Source organism: Kogia breviceps, chromosome 11 (genome assembly GCF_026419965.1).
Source record: "Kogia breviceps isolate mKogBre1 chromosome 11, mKogBre1 haplotype 1, whole genome shotgun sequence".
Lineage (NCBI taxonomy): Eukaryota > Metazoa > Chordata > Mammalia > Artiodactyla > Physeteridae > Kogia > Kogia breviceps.
In genome coordinates this window covers 2,172,633-2,189,287 of record NC_081320.1, presented here as the reverse complement: position 1 = coordinate 2,189,287, position 16,655 = coordinate 2,172,633, and the positions used below count along the sequence as shown (strand labels likewise).

Sequence of the window (16,655 nt, the reverse complement as noted above, 5' to 3'; positions counted from 1 at the left end):
GAGGTGGGTGCCTGCAGACCGGGGCTGGGGGGGCCTCCATGAGTTACCCCAACGTCACTCACAAGCCCTGAAGACCGCGAGCTGCCATCAGAGATGCAATGCTGAGTGGAGGGGGGTGAGGGGGGGGGGGGAGTGAGAAAGACGTCAGGGGCCTGGACGGGTGCCGCCAGCGCTCTGAGACAGGGACAAGGGTGCAGCCCCGACAGCGTCGGCACCGATGCTGCCGGACATGTGACACAATGGGCCACCTGGTGCCACTCGGGGACCCGCTGGGCCTCTGCAGAGGCTGGAAGCGGGGAGCAGGGGGACGGGGAATAAAGGTCCCCTGCCTGCCCCGCTCCCAGAGCCGAGGGGGAGCAGGTGGGAGGGGGCGGTGGGTGCTTTGCCTTCCCACGGGGGTGGCAGAGAGCAGAACTGCATCGGTGGAATTGCTGCCTTTATGGGTTTTTTCCATCTGGTTCCCTTATTATTTATTTATTTTAAAAAGGCATCTCTTCCCATGTTGCCTTCTCACTTCCTTTCCGCGACAGTAACGCAAGGAGAAAATCGCATCGCATTAGCACCTGGCTTCTGCTGCGTCAACTAAGCAGTTTTCCAGAACCCTGCGGCCAGCTGGCGGGGCTGAGCAGGAAGCCCCGTGAGTGGACAAGTGGTCCTCGGCCCGCTCCAGACGCTCACTTCCTCAAGGCCTGCAGAGGGCAAAGCAGGCGCCTGGGTTTTCTGCCTCCACCTACTTAAGACTCTTCCAGAACCCATCCTCCTACAGGTGAGGCAACCAGCACACGTCTCCCCACCGAGCAGGCTCTAAAGCCGACCCCTGAGCTCCCGGTGGGGTTGGGGGGACCCTGCTCTCACTGGAGCAAATGCTCCAGCTAAACTGGCAAAGTCCCCAAGGATCTGACTTCTGGGGCACCCGTGGAACAAAGACACTTGTGGATCGGTAAGTGGCGGGTGCTCTCGGGCACAGTGACAGGACACCGTCCTCAGGGGGTGGTCCTTCAGCAGGAGAGAAAGGCTCGCCCGCCCGGGGAGGGAGCCCCTTGCTGCCATCTGCTGGAGAGCAAGAGCCAGCCGGGCCTTCCTGGAAACGGAGTCCAGACTCGCTGGTCCCTTCTCCGCCTGAGATGGGATGCAACCGTCCAGGGGGCCGCAGCGACACCCACTCACCTCCGTACACCTCCGAGGTGGAGGCCAGGAGCAGACGGGCTCCCACTCGCTTTGCCAGCCCTGCAGAGAGACACACACCAGGACACCATCACCTTCAGGGAACAAGGCAAACACACGTGCACACGCTCATCTCTGTAGCCAATTGAAGCATTTTTTTAGTATTAACTGTATCTGATCATCCGTGCATCTTCAGTTACCCACTCTTATTGCATCTACTTTGGAACCAAAATTAAAATAGTAAGGAAAGCACGGATGAACCTCCAGAAGCACAGTATTTAGCTGGACACTTGTAACTATGAGCAGGGCCAAATGCAGAGTCTGTGGGTTTATTGTTAAGTCACGACTTGAGTAGTTTCATAAAGATTCCTTCGCCCGAACATACCACCCGGTATTTCATCAGGTAACTGCCCCACCCCCACAGGGAGAAGGCAAGGCCCCTCGAACCTTAGCCCCCACCACCGTCCCCCTCAATGGTCGGCCTCCTGCCCCCACTCCCCACACGCCCCCGGCATCTCCGACTGCCCCCGAGCCCGTCTCCTGTCCGGGCACCTCCGCCCCGCACCCTCCCTTCCTTTGAGGTCTGGCTTCCGGAGCATCGTCTCCAGAGCAACTGGCCACATCCTCAAGCTGCTCTGAACCCCTCCCGGGTTCACCCCGCTCCATGCAGAACGGACTAGAGCATCGTCGCCTGCAGTGCCCGGGTGAGTCCTCCAGACGCTCTCACAGCCCCAACACAGCAGGCCCCGCCCCGGAGAAGCCCACTGCCTGCACTCAGCCCCCTCTTCCCAAACAACTCCCCCTCGGAGCCTCTGTGCACAGACGCCACGGGATGAAGGGCCGGCCGCGCCGCGCCACTCGCCGGGCGCTGCTCAGGGCGGAGGGGCCAACTCGGCCGGCAGGTGCACGGGAGGGAGAGGCTCAGGGCGCACGCCAGCTGCGGGCATGCCGGGAGTGTCGGGGGGCGGGACAGAAGGGTCCCAGCGTGGGTGTACAGGAGCCTCTGGCGGAGCCCTGAGGACGCCATGACGAGCCTGAGGAAGAGAATGGCCAAAGCGCTGCAGCCGAGGCGGAATCTCCAGGCTCCCGGCGCTGCAGGCCCGGCTCCCGTGTGCCCACCCCACAGGTGACAACGTGTGAGAGCAGCCCATCATCAGAGCCAGGATACTGGCAGGGACAGTCACAGAGCAGCCCTCACCACGAGGCCCCTCCTGGGGTGAGGCCGGTGCTTGCACTGAAACTGGACACGCTTTCACCAAGACGCAGCCACGCTCCGGGCCGGCAGGGGGTGACGCCACCGAGGGAGGGCCCCCCAGGCTCAGAGCACCCGCCCCGAGTGCGGAAGAGCTAGTGACACTGCACCCAGCTCAGAAAACCGAGTCCCACTGGGTCTCCTTCCAGCCCAGCCATTGTCCCCCTGCAGCCTTTGTCCACGTTGCCCCTGGAAGACCCTTCCCCACACCCCACTCAGTCCCCTCCAGGCCGCCTTCACTCGTGGTTCCAGCCCCAGCCCGAGCCTCCCCCCCGGAGCTCTAAGGGCACTACTTCAGGGCGCCTGCTCTGGGAACCTGTCCGTCCCCCATGGTCGCCAAGCCCGAGTGTAATCCTCATCTGAGCACCCCCAGCGCGCAGGACGGGCGGGAGGCAAGTCGTCTTTCTAAACAACTCCGCGCACGCACACGAGGCCGTTCGCACTGCCTCTGTCCCGCCTGCAGGCCACGCCCTCTCCGGATCAGAGGGGATCGCCGTTCCCCCGAGGGCTTGAGGGCTGAGTGTAAGAGACGGAGCGCCCACGCCCCGCGCCCTTTACGCCTGTCTCCCAGCTTCGCTCAAACTAGAACGCAGCGCTCTTTCCCAGGCCCATTTACGGAACCTGTCTTAACTGTTCCTTTGTTAAATCCCCTTTTTACTTGACATTTAAAGAAGCGGTTCCTCTCTTCCACTTTGCACCTAACCCAAACCCCTGGTTTTCTAAACCTGTGGGAACGGAAGCGCCTGATTTCAATCATCCACGTGTACACGGCCCAGACTCTGGGTCTCAGGCCAGTGGTCTGTGGGCTCGCACGGGCGGCCCCCTGGGACGGTGCTCACGCTCTCGTCTCCCACTTCCAGGGCGAGTCCTGCGGTCAGTGCAGAGCCAAGAGCTCAGTTTCCACTGCCCCATGAGGGGCGCTCTCCCCATCCTCCCAGGGGCAGCACCCAAACCGCGTGGGCTCAGTCCACCCGCCCCATCTCGGATCAGAGCCGCCGAGGCACACGTGCCACGAGTCCCGGAAGGCGCAGGAGGGGAGGGCGGCCGCTCGGGGGCCAGGGGACGTCACTACCGACCCCCATGACAAGCTCTGATGGCAAATCAAGTCACACCAAGGGCACGGACGGAGACGGGGGTGGGGGCGCTGGCCGAAGACCAAGATCAACCTGGAAGAGAACGGTCAGTGACGGACGCTGGACCAGACACCCCGACGGCAGCTGCCAAGCGGGGGGCGGGGGGCCACTCACCCAGCACGTTCAGGGTCCCGATGGTGTTGGTCTTCAGCGTCTTGATGGGGTTGTACATGTAGTTGGGCGGCGAGGCCGGGGAGGCCAGGTGGTAGATCTGGTCCACTGTGGGGGCAAAACCACGCCTGTCACGTCCACGGAAAACACTGAACTCCTAAGAATTAGACTGTGTCATACAGGTGTTCGTGTGTCTTCCGCTGAAATTCTAGCTGTCACGTTTCCTTTTTCTTACAAACTAGTTTACATCTGTGATGGGAAGAACTTTAAACAAAAATAGAAAGTCTCACTAATCTGGAACAAAAACGTGCTGGCCCCTGATTACCAAGCTGATTGCTTTCTGAGAAGATCTGTCCCAGATAAAGCATTAAAATCAGAAGGCAGACTGATTCTTCAGAGTTAAGCATGAATATTAAAATAAACCACATTTTAAATTTATAAAACAAAGCTGACACGAAGGGCACAAAAGTGTGGGAGAAGAGAGCCTTTTGCTCTGTTTTTATTTATCCTGCGTATAAACAACAGAGCCAGAGGTGACGGTCGGAGGGTGGCTTTTAAGGCCACGAATGGCGAAGTGCCTGGATTCCGCACGACCCCCCCCCCAGTGCACACGTAACGGCTTTAATGTCACCACCTGCGACCCTCGCCCCCCCAGGGTCAGGTGAACCCGGCCCCACCGCCGAGGCCAGCCAGGCCGTGTCTCCCGGGGGAGCCACCCCTGCAGACACAGCGTCTGTGATGCCACCCACTGTGCTACAGGCAAGGAACCCACCCCCACCCCCGCCGAGGCCGAGGCCACAGCCAGGGACGGGGTCCGAGACGCCACTGCCAGTGGGGCCCTCCCTCCCACACGGCTCGGCCCCGACACGAGCGCCTGCAGGGACCCTGCCCCTCCACCCCTTGTCCCCTTGCCCCTCCATCCTCTTCCCAGCCAGGACCACTGCTGTCCTTTGAGGTCAGGGCACCTCAGGAGCCAGGTTTCAGAGATGATGGGTGGAACAGGAAAACTTGAAAGAAAAAAAAAAAAGGTCCCCGTGATGAATTCTGCAGTATGACGTTCTCAGAGAGCAGCCCCCGACCAAACACTGCCCAACATCCCCACATCACACACCCCTTGTCCCCCCCGTTAAGTCTTCTGTCACCCCCAGGGCGGCATGGGCATCACTGCAGTGCCGTCCGGGACCCGGGGCTGTTTCCCGACACATCCACCCCAGGGTGAGCAGCGGACGATGCTTTCTCATCCTCAGACCAGGAGAGCCTGGTATTCGAGGCAGGGGGCTTGGTCTCCACTCAACTCACCCCAACGATCACGGTCTTTCAAGCCCTAGGGCATCTGGCGGATGGAGGACACGTGAGCCACCAGGACCCGGATGGTTCTGTGCACACAGTGTCTTTGGGAAGGGGTTCTAGGTGAAGACAGACTCATGGTATAACCTGGTAACTACGGTTTTTCCTATACCAGGACCATACACCACGGGAGGCAGGAACTACGTGTGCAAGGCTGCAGGTCCCGTCTTCTGGGTGTTTATTGACGTGGCTTCTTGCTTTGCTAAGAGCTTTCCAGCAAACTCCTGATGGGATTTTAATTTAAGTCTTATTTTTAAAACAATACTCTGCAACATCATCTCCACCAGAATCTCAAAAGCATTTTTTTTTGCAGAAACAGAAAAAAATTCATCCTAAAATTCATATGGAATCTCAAGAGTCCAAATAATCAAAACAATTTTGAAAAAAAAAAAGTTGGAGGACTCCCATTTCCTGATTTCAAAACATATTACAAAGCTACAGTAACAAAACAGTGTGTTTGTTACTGACATCAAGACATAAAGACCAATGGAACAGAATAGACAGCCCACAAACAAACCCTTCTGTGTATGATCACACAATCTCTGACAAGGGTGCTGAACCACTCAATGGAGAAAGGACAGTCTCTTTAGCAAACGGTGTTGGGAAAACTAGATATCCACATGCAAAAGAATAAGACTAGACCCTTATCTTACACCACACACAAAAATCAGCTCAAAATGGATTAAGAACCTAAGTTTAAGACCTAAAGTAATAAAATTCCTAGAAGAAAACATAGCAGGAAAGCTGCATGACACTGAATTTGGCAAAGATTTCCTGGATGTGACACCAAAAGCAAAGGCAACAAACACAAAAACAGACAAATGAGACTACATCAAACTTAATTTTTCTGCCAAGATCAAAGGATAGGATAAAGCAAAAAGGCAGCCTACAGAATGGGAGAAAATACTTGCAAATCATATATGTGATAAGCTAATATCCAGAATATATAAAGAACTCCTATCAATGAACAAAGAATCAATAACCAAATTTAAAAATGGCAAAGCACTGAATACACAGTTCTCCAAAGACGATATACAAATGGCCAACAAGCGTAAGAAAAAACGCTCAATGTCACTTATCAGAAACATGCAAATCAAAACCACAATGGGTATTACCTCACACCCATCAGATGACTACTTCAGAAAAACAAAACAGGAACAGAAAGTAACAAACGTTGTTGTCAAGGATGTGGAGAAACTGGAACCCTTGTGCGCTGCCGGTGGGAATGTAAATGCTGCAGCCACTGTGGAAGACAGTATGACATTTCCTCAAAATATTAAAAATAGAATTAACAATATGATAAGACATTTTGCTTCTGGGTATATAGCCAAAGGAATTAAAAAGCAGAGTCTCAAAGAGATACTTGCACACCCATGTTCACGACAGCATCATTCTCAATAGCCAAGACATGGAAGCCGCCCAAGTGTTCACAGGCAGATGGACCAATAAACAAAATGAGGTAAAATCCAAACAGTGGGATATTATTCAGTCTTAAAGTGGAAGAAAATTCTGACACGTTACAAGACAGATGAACTTTAAGGACATTACTCCAAGTGAAATAAACCAGTCACAAAAAGACAAATGCCCTACGATTCTGTGATGCACACGAGGTCCCTAGAGCAGTCAGAGTCACAGAGACAGCAAGTACCAACAATTTGCCGGGGGCTGGGGGAGGGGCTTACTGTTTGGTGGGTACAGGGTTTCCGTTTTGCAAGATGAAAAAGTTCTGGAGCTCTAGTTCACAACAACGTACTTCACACTGCTGGTTAGTGCACTTAAACATGGCGACGAACGTAAAAAAAAGAAAAAGAGGCTTAGGAGCAGTGAAAGCAAACGCAAGAGGAGGATCAGTGCCTTTACCAAAGCGGAGGTGGAAATGAGTAGTTTTGGTCTGTGCGTTCATTCCCCTCACTTTCTACCCCCCACCCTGCCAGCCTGCAGAGGATTCTCCTCAGTCCTCGCTCTGCAATCAGAGCCCCCCAGGGAAGCTTCTGAATGAAAGGTGCCCGGACCCCTGGCATCCTGCCGCAGACGCTCCAGGCATGGACACTCTGGACCTTTACTTACATGTGTATATTTATGTATTTTGTAAACCCACGTTTTAAAACTACTGGGTTGATTTAAAAATGGAACCCATGCCTTTCAAAGAATAATCCTTTTTCTCTTTTTTTTTTTTTGCGGTACCCTGGCCTCTCACCGCTGTGGCCCCTCCCGTTGCGGAGCACAGGCTCCGGACGTGCAGGCTCAGCGGCCACGGCTCACGGGCCCAGCCGCTCCGCGGCACGTGGGATCCTCCCGGACCGGGGCACGAACCCGTGTTCCCTGCATCGGCAGGCGGACTCTCAACCACTGCGCCACCAGGGAAGCCCCAAAGAATAATCCTTTTTCAAGAAATTACAAAAACACATAACCTTTTAAAATGTTTTACAGTCTGTCGACGTGGGAATTCATTGAAGGGGTCGATCTAATTAAGAGGAAAGTCCTGTGACTGCTTTCTGACCCCCAGAAGTTTTCTGGAGTTGACACACAGATAAAAAGAAACAAAAAACAAACAGAAGTTCTATGCAAATTGTAAATTAACAAGATAGTCCTCACTGAATCCCGTCAACCTCAGCTGACAGCTATCTTTTCCAGCCAACAGCTCTTGTAGGTAAGAGGCTGGACCAGTTCCCGCCCACCTGCTAAAAGGCCCAGGGGCTGCAGGGGGTCCCAGCAGCCCAGGGACACCTCATCACTCCCCACCGCTGCCCCAGCAAGTGGGGCTGCGCTGGGCTCCAGACGGGCCTGCAGAGCGAGGACGGACCATGGCGTGGAGCCTGCTCAGCACCCCTCCCGGCTCACGGACCCCCAGCAGGGCTGCAGACGGCGTCCGTCAGGGTGTATGGGCTGTGACCTCCTGGCACAAACGATTCACCACTGGTTTCACACTTGAGGCGACAACATATACAGTGGGGGAAAAAAGGGAACGGCATCAAAGACAGAGGAAGAGGGGCAAGTTCAGAGAGTGAAGCTCAAACACGAGCATCCTCGCCCTCACCCTCGCCAGTGCGGTCCGGGCGTCAGGGCCTCACGTGGTCGCCGACGGCGGCCCGGACCTCGGGTTCCCAATCCCTCCTCCTGCCTCAGCGAGGGATCCGCACACGGCCCCGCTCCCTGCAGGACGGCAGCCTAGAGCACGTGCAGACGCAGGTTCCCGGTAGACCCGGGAAACCCGCAACCGGAAAGAGCCCCTGCACGGCGGGGCTGACGTGGGGGCAGTGCTCAGTGGGGTCGGCCAGCGTCGAGATGGGCTGCACGCTGCGGACGTGTTTCACCCGAAGGCTGTTCCATCTGGTTTGTCGTGCTTTCCATCGTTTGACAGCTTTGCCCGGCGGCCGTCCCCACCCACCGCAGCTGCGAGGACTAAGACATGCCCTGTAAGACCACTCCTTACATGGATTTAAGCAGCGCCTCTCTCCTACCAGGCCGTCCTGCCCGCAACAGTAAGGACAGCAGCTCCGGTGCCCGTCCCAGGAGGACACAGCGCCAGTGCCTGGCAGAGTCTTCTGGAAGGAATTACAACGAGGAGAGCGGGGCAACTTCAGAACAAGCGTAAACGATCAGCCACAAGAGGTGCTCGGAAAATACGAGAAAACGTTAACAGCAGGGCAGCAGGGTGAGCCCTCACAGCCCAGGACAAGAGCCCTCAAAGCCTGCCAACCACACAGCACAAACTGCACCAAAATTGAGCGTGACGTTCAAGCGTCCCAGCTGGGGGAGGAAGAGCGGCACGGCCATTCGTGCTGGCCGTCGGCTGCCAAGTGACCCTCCAGAGGCCCTGTCCCATTTACAAGGCTGAGTGCAGGAACCACAGCTGGGAAAAGAGGAACCTTGAGAAATGAGCCTGAAAGAGCTCAAATTAATGAGAGACTAAACAGTAAAGCAAATACGTGTTCTCCTTTTTCACGTAATTTCCTTAAGTAGGTTCAAAGCAGCATCCCGGCAGGTCTCGGCATGTAATTTTTACATTGGGGAGAGGATGGGCCCGGGGTGGGGTGGCTGCAGCACGCTGGCCCCCCTGTGAACTCCGATACAGAAGGATCACCGGGATACAAAAAGCAGAAAATCAACAAGATTCAGAGCAATACAGAAAATGCTACTTTCTCTACCCACAGGGGAGAATTATGAATACTTAGATGTGTTAACTGGGTCACATAAAGAAACTGCAGATGAACAAAGAAATGCAAAGAGCAGTTTCCTGAAGGTGAGTTGGGACCTGGGGAGGCTGGAGACGGTGGCAAGAGAAAGACTTTTTTTTTTTTTTTTTTTTTTGCGGTACGCGGGCCTCTCACTGTTGTGGCCTCTCCCGTTGCGGAGCACAGGCTCCGGATGCGCAGGCTCAGCGGCCATGGCCCATGGGCCCAGCCACTCCGCGGCATGTGGGATCTTCCCGGACCGGGGCACAAACCCGTGTCCCCTGCATCGGCAGGCGGACTCTCAACCACTGCGCCACCAGGGAAGCCCAAGAGAAAGACTTTTTATGGAATATCTTTTTAATTTAAAAAAAAAAATTGAACCATATAATTATACTGCCTATTAAGCATATGTTTAATCTAAAAAAGATCACATTTAAAGAAATGATTGGATGTTAACAAGAACAGAGTATTTCTGGGTATTCCTCCTCTAAAATTCTCTTCTTTTCTATCCATTTCCAAATTTTCTGTAGCATATGCGTGTATTACTTTTATCATCAGGAAACGATCGTCTTTTGAAAAGAGAAAAAAATTAAGATTCTCTTCCATGTTGTTCTCTATCAAATACATAAACACGAAACCCAGTTCTTTCATTTAGTTCACAATATTTTTACATTTCTCTTGAGATGTCTTCTTTGACTCGTGTTACTTAGAAGTATGTTGTTTAATCTCCAAATACTTTGTGGTTTTCCATCTATCTTTCTGTTATTGATTTCTAGTTTAATGCCATTGTGATCTGAAAGTACATTTATATAATTTCTATTCAACTGTCTTCTACTCTAGTAACAAACTTAAAAGGTTGTCGAGGTGTACTTTCCGGGCCAGAATGTGGTCAACCTTGGTAGACGCTCCACGTAGCCTGAGTTCTGTCGTTGGATGAACTCGTCTGTACACGTCCGTCACATGCTGTTGATCAACGGCGTCGCGAGAAACCCTGTCCTCGCTGATCTTCTGCCTGCTGGACCCGGCCATTCTGACGCGCGTGTCCAAGCCCCCAGCTACGACGGTGGTTCATCCCCTCCTCCGTTCATTCCATCAGTTCTGAGCTCTGTGAAGTGCACACACAGGGAGGACCGTGACGTCCTCCTGGAGAACTGACCCTACATCAGGACGCGCTGGCTTTACCGTGGTAACGCCTTGCTCCGCAGTCTAGTTGGTCTGAAGAGAAGACAGCAACCGCACCTTTCTTCTGCTTCGCGTCAGCATGCTTCACCTCTCTCCATCCCTTTAATCTATCTGTATCTTTATATACAGTGTGGGTTTCCTGCAGAAAACAGAGTTGGGTCTTGTTTTTTAACCTCTATGACGATCTGTTTTTCAACTGGTGTATTTAGAGCATTCATATTTAAAGTAATTATCAAAAGACTTGGATTAATATCTACTGTATTTCTAGCTATTTTCTACTCATTTCCTTGTTCTTGTCTCCCACTCCTCTTTTGTCCTCTCTCATCTTATCTGAGCATTGCAGATGATCCTGTTTTCTCTCACCTTCTGGCATATCAATTATACCATAAAAAAAATCCCTTTAGTGGCTGTCCTATAATTTACCATATACGACTGACCTACAGGCAATGAGGTGCCTCACATAACAGAGTATTCCCAACTCCTCCTCTGTCTCTGGTCACACTGCTGTCATTCTTTCATTTATCATGAATGGTTACCAACCAAGAGCTGCTATTATTATTTTGAACAAACTGTTACCTGTTAGATTAAGAAAAATGGAAGTTTTAATTTTACCATCACTTATTCCTCCTCTAAAATTCCTTCTCTCTTTATGCGGATCCGAGTTTTGCATCTGCATCATATTCCTTCCCTAAAGGACTTCTTGGAACACTTCCTACAAAGCAGGTCTACAGGGGGCAGAGTCCTCAAAGTCTTTATTTCTCCTTCACACTCGACGGATAAATTCACAGATGGTGCGTTCTAGGTTGGTGGGTTTTTTCTTTCAATTACTTAAGTATCTCCCTCCACTCTTTGCACGGTTCCTGAAGAGAAGTCTGCGTCATCCTCAGCCTTGTCCTTCTATGGGTGAGGTGTGACCCGCACCCGTCTCGGCTTCTTTCAAGGTTTTCTGTTCACCAGTAATTTTCTACACGTTGAGTGCGTAGATCTGGGGGGTGTATCCTGCCTGACGATCTTCAAGCTCCCTCGGCCTCTGGCGTGGTCCGTGTCACTAACTTTGGAAGATGCTCAGCCATCCTCATATGTCACACGCTTCTCCCGTTCCCTCCTTTCTTCTCCTCTGGGAATCTCCCTGTGTGTAGGTTACACCTTCCGTAATCTGCCCCCAGTTCTTGAATATTCCGCTCTGGTTTTTTATTCTTTGTTCCCTTTGTTCTTGACTTTGGGGAGTTTTCACCGACACACCTTCAAGCTCCCCGTCCTCCTCGGCTGAGCCGAGCCCCTCGAAGGCCCTCTTCGCTTCTGGCACAGTGCTTTCTATTTCGGGCATTTCCCTTTGATTCTGAGAGTTTCCACCTCTCAGCTTCCATTACCCACCTATCCCTGCAGAGTCTGCTGTTCCCACCAGCATCCTCTGCACGTTGACCAGAGTTACTGAAACGGCCCTCGTGGTAACTCCAAGTCTGCCACGTCTGTCTGGGTCTGATGTTTGCTCCGCCTCTGCAGACTGTGTTCATGCCCTGGAACACGCCTGCAGTTCTTCGCTGAAAGGCACACATGCCGCACCAGGGGTGGGAGGTAACGGGCCTCCGGGCAGCACCAGGGGTGGGAGGTAACGGGCCTCCGGCACAAGGTTCGAGCTCGCTGGCTGGACGCAGGCTACGCTTGCTGCCCTGCAGCCCTCGGGGTCAGAGGCTGTACCTCCACCCCAGGCCCTTGCTTGGTGTCCCCGGCTGTCCCCGGGTTTCCCTAGAGCCCCCTCCTTACCTGGGCCTGGGCCCATGCTTCCTCTGATTCTTGTCCCCCTCGGGGTCTCCACTGAGGGCCGGGGAGCCCCCCGGTCCCAGGCCCGTGTCTCCTCTTTGTCGGTCAGGCCCTGGCGGAAGTCCCCCTGAGAGGCCTTCAGGGGAAAACAGGGTGCTCTGGGCGGATTTCAGGAAGGCTCGTTTCCCCTCCCCCAGCAGGAAAGCTGATCGTCACTGAGAACCTCGTGGGGCTCCTGGAGGTGAAGCTCAATACGGGGCCCCCACCCCCAGAACCGGGGCCCGGACTCGTGACCCGTCCATGCTGTCCCTGCCCGCGGACAGCTCCCACCCGCCCGCAGCTGCTTCCGCCCCAGTCAGGGTTCTGTGTCCACCACCATCCCCAGCTCCCAGGTGGCAGTGACCCGGGACCTCCGCCCCCTGCTGGAGCCGAGAAGGGCTGCGGGTCATCAGCTTGCTCATCTTCCCTGTTGTGAGGATGGGAGGGACTGTTCCGCGGTCCCGACAGGTCAGAACGGAGACCTGAAGTCCATCCAGCCACCCGCGAACACGAAGACGGCTCCTCCCCGCCACGCGGTGCGCGGTGTGCCCTTCTGCTCTGAGAGCCCGGTCACTGCCCGCTGTCCTGTGCTTCCCCGGGGCCCCCTCCCCAGATAGACACCCGCCCGTGTCCATGGAGCCGTCCTGGGCCCCAGCTCAGCGATCACTACCGACCCGATGGCCTGGCGTCCACCCCACAGACTACACACACCCCCTACCCGACCCCGGCTTCTCCGAAACCTCCCGGTGTCCTGAATGGGTGTGTGGGAAGAATAGGTAACTCTTCCAGAGCCAGAGTGCAGGGTGGGCTCAACATCTGAAACTTAAACGCTGTGGGTAAAATCCAGAGTTCTTTTAAAGCAACACAAAATCTGATTAAGTTATTTCAATGATTACTTATGATTCCTTCCAAAGCAACGACTTTCTCCCCCAAACATCTAACCCAGACAACACAGAAGCCTCCGACGTAAGCCCTGTGACAACAATGCTTCCTGTCTGATCGTTTCATAATCAATTACACGAGGGGGCCCCTGGGGTCACGGTGCCAGCTCAGCCCCAATGTGAGTTACCGCGCTCACAGCTCATCTTCCACAGCGACCACCACGTCCTGAGCCCAGACAACAGTTACTTTCCCACTGGAAATACAGAAAGAGAATAAGCCCTGATGGTTACACTTTGAAAATAACAACAGGAGGAAGCGTGTGCTGAGGAGAACTTAGTGAAGCTCTGCTGGGCTGCTGCCAGGTCAGGCGACACCACGGCTGCCATGTTAAAACCCACATCTGCCAGCCCGAGACAGACAGACCAACACAACCCCGCAAAACACGTGCCAAAGCAGAAAGACGTTCCTGCTATACTGTAAACATCGGATCAACTAAGGCTGCTTCTATTTGGAAAAAGGTACCCACAGAGAGTAAACACCGAGTGGCTGTACTTTGTTACACACTCTCACCAAGCAAAGCAGGGGGGCGGGGAGGGAATAACTCATGCCACCGAGCTCAGTTCAGCTGGTTAAACTCCCGCTGTGACTGGGGCCTCAGTGGGTAGGAGGGATCACCACCTTTGAAAAGCACAACTGTCCCCGAACCATGGCCCGTCCGGCGCTTGGAAGAAGCCCGTGCGCTACAGGGGCAGGGAGAGTCCACGCAGAGTGTGTGCGCGCGCACGTGTGTGTATCCGTGCGCGTGCGTGAGCTGCGCGTGTGCGTGCGTCTGCGCACGCGCGCCCTCTACGTGGAGTCCAGCGCCAGGGCGGCAGAGACGGCCTAGGACAGCTGCGGTGTCTGAGCTCAAAGCAGACAACTGAGTTACCACTGCTGCTCACCTTGGCTGTCTACCTAAAAGGCAAAAGGCAGAAGGGGGCGGCGGCTTACTAAATAGGCACCAAAGGAGTTACATCCTTATGATGAAGAACCATCTGGATTTCCTCCGGGAATTAGCACGTGAGAGAGTCTAACCTTTTTAGTAACCAAAAAAATGTACACCAAACCATGGGTTTTCTACCAAATTAACAAACTATTTTTGTTAGTGGTTTTTTAAGGTAACGCTCAAGGCTACTAACGTATTAGTGAAACAGACACCACCGAACAATGAAGAAGACTTCTTAGTGTTTAGCACAATTCACGTTTGGACTCTTTACCGAGGATGTAAAACTCAAAGATATTTATAATGAAGCACTGGAGACTTTTAAATAAGGGGAAATTTACATACACTGCGGCGTATCCGTACAAGAGCACTGCTCAGTCATTACACGAGCTCTTCAAGGTTCCTTTTATGGACGGGGAGGGGGCCCATGATGTGGGGACCGTGGGAAGAGCAGAGCCAGCTACCCCTGCAGTGTGTGTGCGGCCTCACCAGCCCCACAGCTGGGCAGCCGCCTGGCTCCAGGCCGCGCGCACCAAGTGCAGGTGGGTGCAGCCTCCCACCCTCAGGGCTGCAGCCAGAGCAAGTGAGGATGCACGTGAGGTACACATCTTTTGGGGACCACCATTCAAACCACCACCACCCCCCCAAACCTAATTCCTTTAAGGGTGGCAGAGCTACCGGACGGCTCTGAACTCTGACACGGGGCGTTTCGTTATGAGCCCAGCACCCTCCATCAGCCAGCTCCCTGGGGGCTAGAAGTGATTCCCCCCAGCCGGCAGGCATCAGACTGTGAGGCCACCAGGACCGGGGGGCCCTCATGGAGCCCCCTCAACAGCCCACGAGGCTCGAATGCAGGGCTGCCACGTGACAGCGAATCCAGACTCCCCCGTCCCGGCTATTCTCCATCACGGGGGCCAGGGTGGGGCCTGGGACGCGGTGAGACCATTTCCAAAACAGGACAGGGACTCAGCATGGCCAAGGCAGCCGGCGTCCCGGGGCTTCCGCCCCGTCGAGGCTGCCCGCCTGCCCGCCCACCTGGCACCAACCGGCACAGGGCGGCCCTCGCTCACCTTCGATGTACAGAGGCTCCACCACGTCGTGGTTGATGAGCTCGAAGTTCTCGTGGCCGATCCAGTGCTCCACATTCCTCTTCCTGCCCGTGAAGAAGTTGTCCACCACGGTCACCTCGTGCCCGTCCATCATGAGCTTGTCCGTGAGGTGGGAACCCACGAAGCCCGCGCCTCCAGTGACCTGTGTGCGCACAGCAGGGGAGGGTGCAGTGACCACCTGTGCCAGCAAGGGGTCCCGGTGCGGCCTCCACTGAACCCAGGAGGGGGCGGGAAGGGGGGGCGGGGCGGTTTCAAAGAGCGTCTCTTCTCACTCCAGAGCAGGGAGTCGAACCTTCCCGAACTTCTAAGCAGCCTGCAAATCTAAACTGCCGCCACTAGATAACACGGGAAAATAGTAGTTACGAGTTTCAAAATCTGACGTTATTAAAAGGTGCTTGTTTTTCAGTGGATGGGATATTGAGCTTCACTTACGTGGTTCTAATACTTTTAGAATCACTTTTTAAAAAAATGATCAGCAACATGCATCTACTCGGTGAACTACCCCAAAAAAGATGTGATACTGAAACTGGACTCAAAAACCTCATGAAGGGGTGGAGGGAGACGCGAGAGGGAGGGGATATGGGGATATATGCATATGTATAGCTGATTCACTTTGTTGTAAAGCAAAACTAACACCACTGTAAAGCAGTTATACTCCAATAAAGACGTTAAAAAATAAAACTAAAAAAAATTTTTTTAAAAACTAAAGTGAAATGGGGAAATGATGAGTAAAACAGAAAAAAAAGAAAAAAACCTCACGAAGAACTAGTATCTTCCAATTTGTTTATAAGGACAAATTAAAAAGCAGTACACACTGTGTGCAGACCAAGGCCCTAAATGATTAAGTTCCACTCTTTGGTTACGTAGTGTCGGCGACCCAGCCAAACAGAAGTAAGGCAGCTCTGAGGGACCCACGAGGGGAAGGAGGTCACCACTAATGTGCTTCTAAAACTTAAACCCACCAAATGGGTAAAGGCAATTATGACTGGAAAAAAAATTAAACTAATACGAAGACTTTATTCAAATTAAATAGTGTCAGTGGAGGGGGCTAGATAAAGCCTATTTTGGTTTTGGAGGACAGGAGCGAAAAGGATAAGCCCAGAAGACAAGACGTGGGACAGGAACCTATATTCTCTGCCTGTCCTGCTCTCCCCTCCCCTCTGCCTTCTGGCTCCTTCAAAATTCACATCCACGTCACCTTCCTGTTCCAGACGGAAAGCATTTAACAGAGGAAAAAAACACCCACTCCTTTCAACCTAAAGAAAAAGCACCTTAACCTCTAGGTCTATGGTTTTAAAACATTTAATCTGCCGTGAAGTCCTCTGTTCACATACAATCTGACGTGTAACTCCCGTGTTTATTGCAGGCAGGAGCGGAAAAGGCAGATTGGGGGAGGGGGCGGGTAAGACCAGCCCAAGAAGAGCCGTCCGTCCACCACCACCGAGATGTGTGTGCTCAGATGAGGACACAAACACTCAGAACGTGCACGGCTGAGAAGCCCTGATGCCCGACAGTTTC

The 16,655-nt window shown here is 53.6% G+C and overlaps 1 protein-coding gene across 12 annotated transcripts in view; it reads right to left on the bottom strand.

The window, feature by feature from the left end:
• Window positions 1-16,655, bottom strand: part of UXS1 (UDP-glucuronate decarboxylase 1) — a 74,553-nt gene that overhangs the window by 17,282 nt on the left and 40,616 nt on the right. For all 12 annotated transcript variants that reach the window (XM_067007000.1, XM_067007005.1, XM_059079531.2 and 9 more), the window contains 3 exons: window positions 15,099-15,279; window positions 3,664-3,768; window positions 1,168-1,227 (listed from right to left, as the gene is read on the bottom strand). In XM_067007000.1, the coding sequence (XP_066863101.1) occupies window positions 1,168-1,227; window positions 3,664-3,768; window positions 15,099-15,231 (298 nt within the window). In that variant the 5' untranslated portion in view covers window positions 15,232-15,279. The remainder of the gene's footprint in view (window positions 1-1,167; window positions 1,228-3,663; window positions 3,769-15,098; window positions 15,280-16,655) is intronic.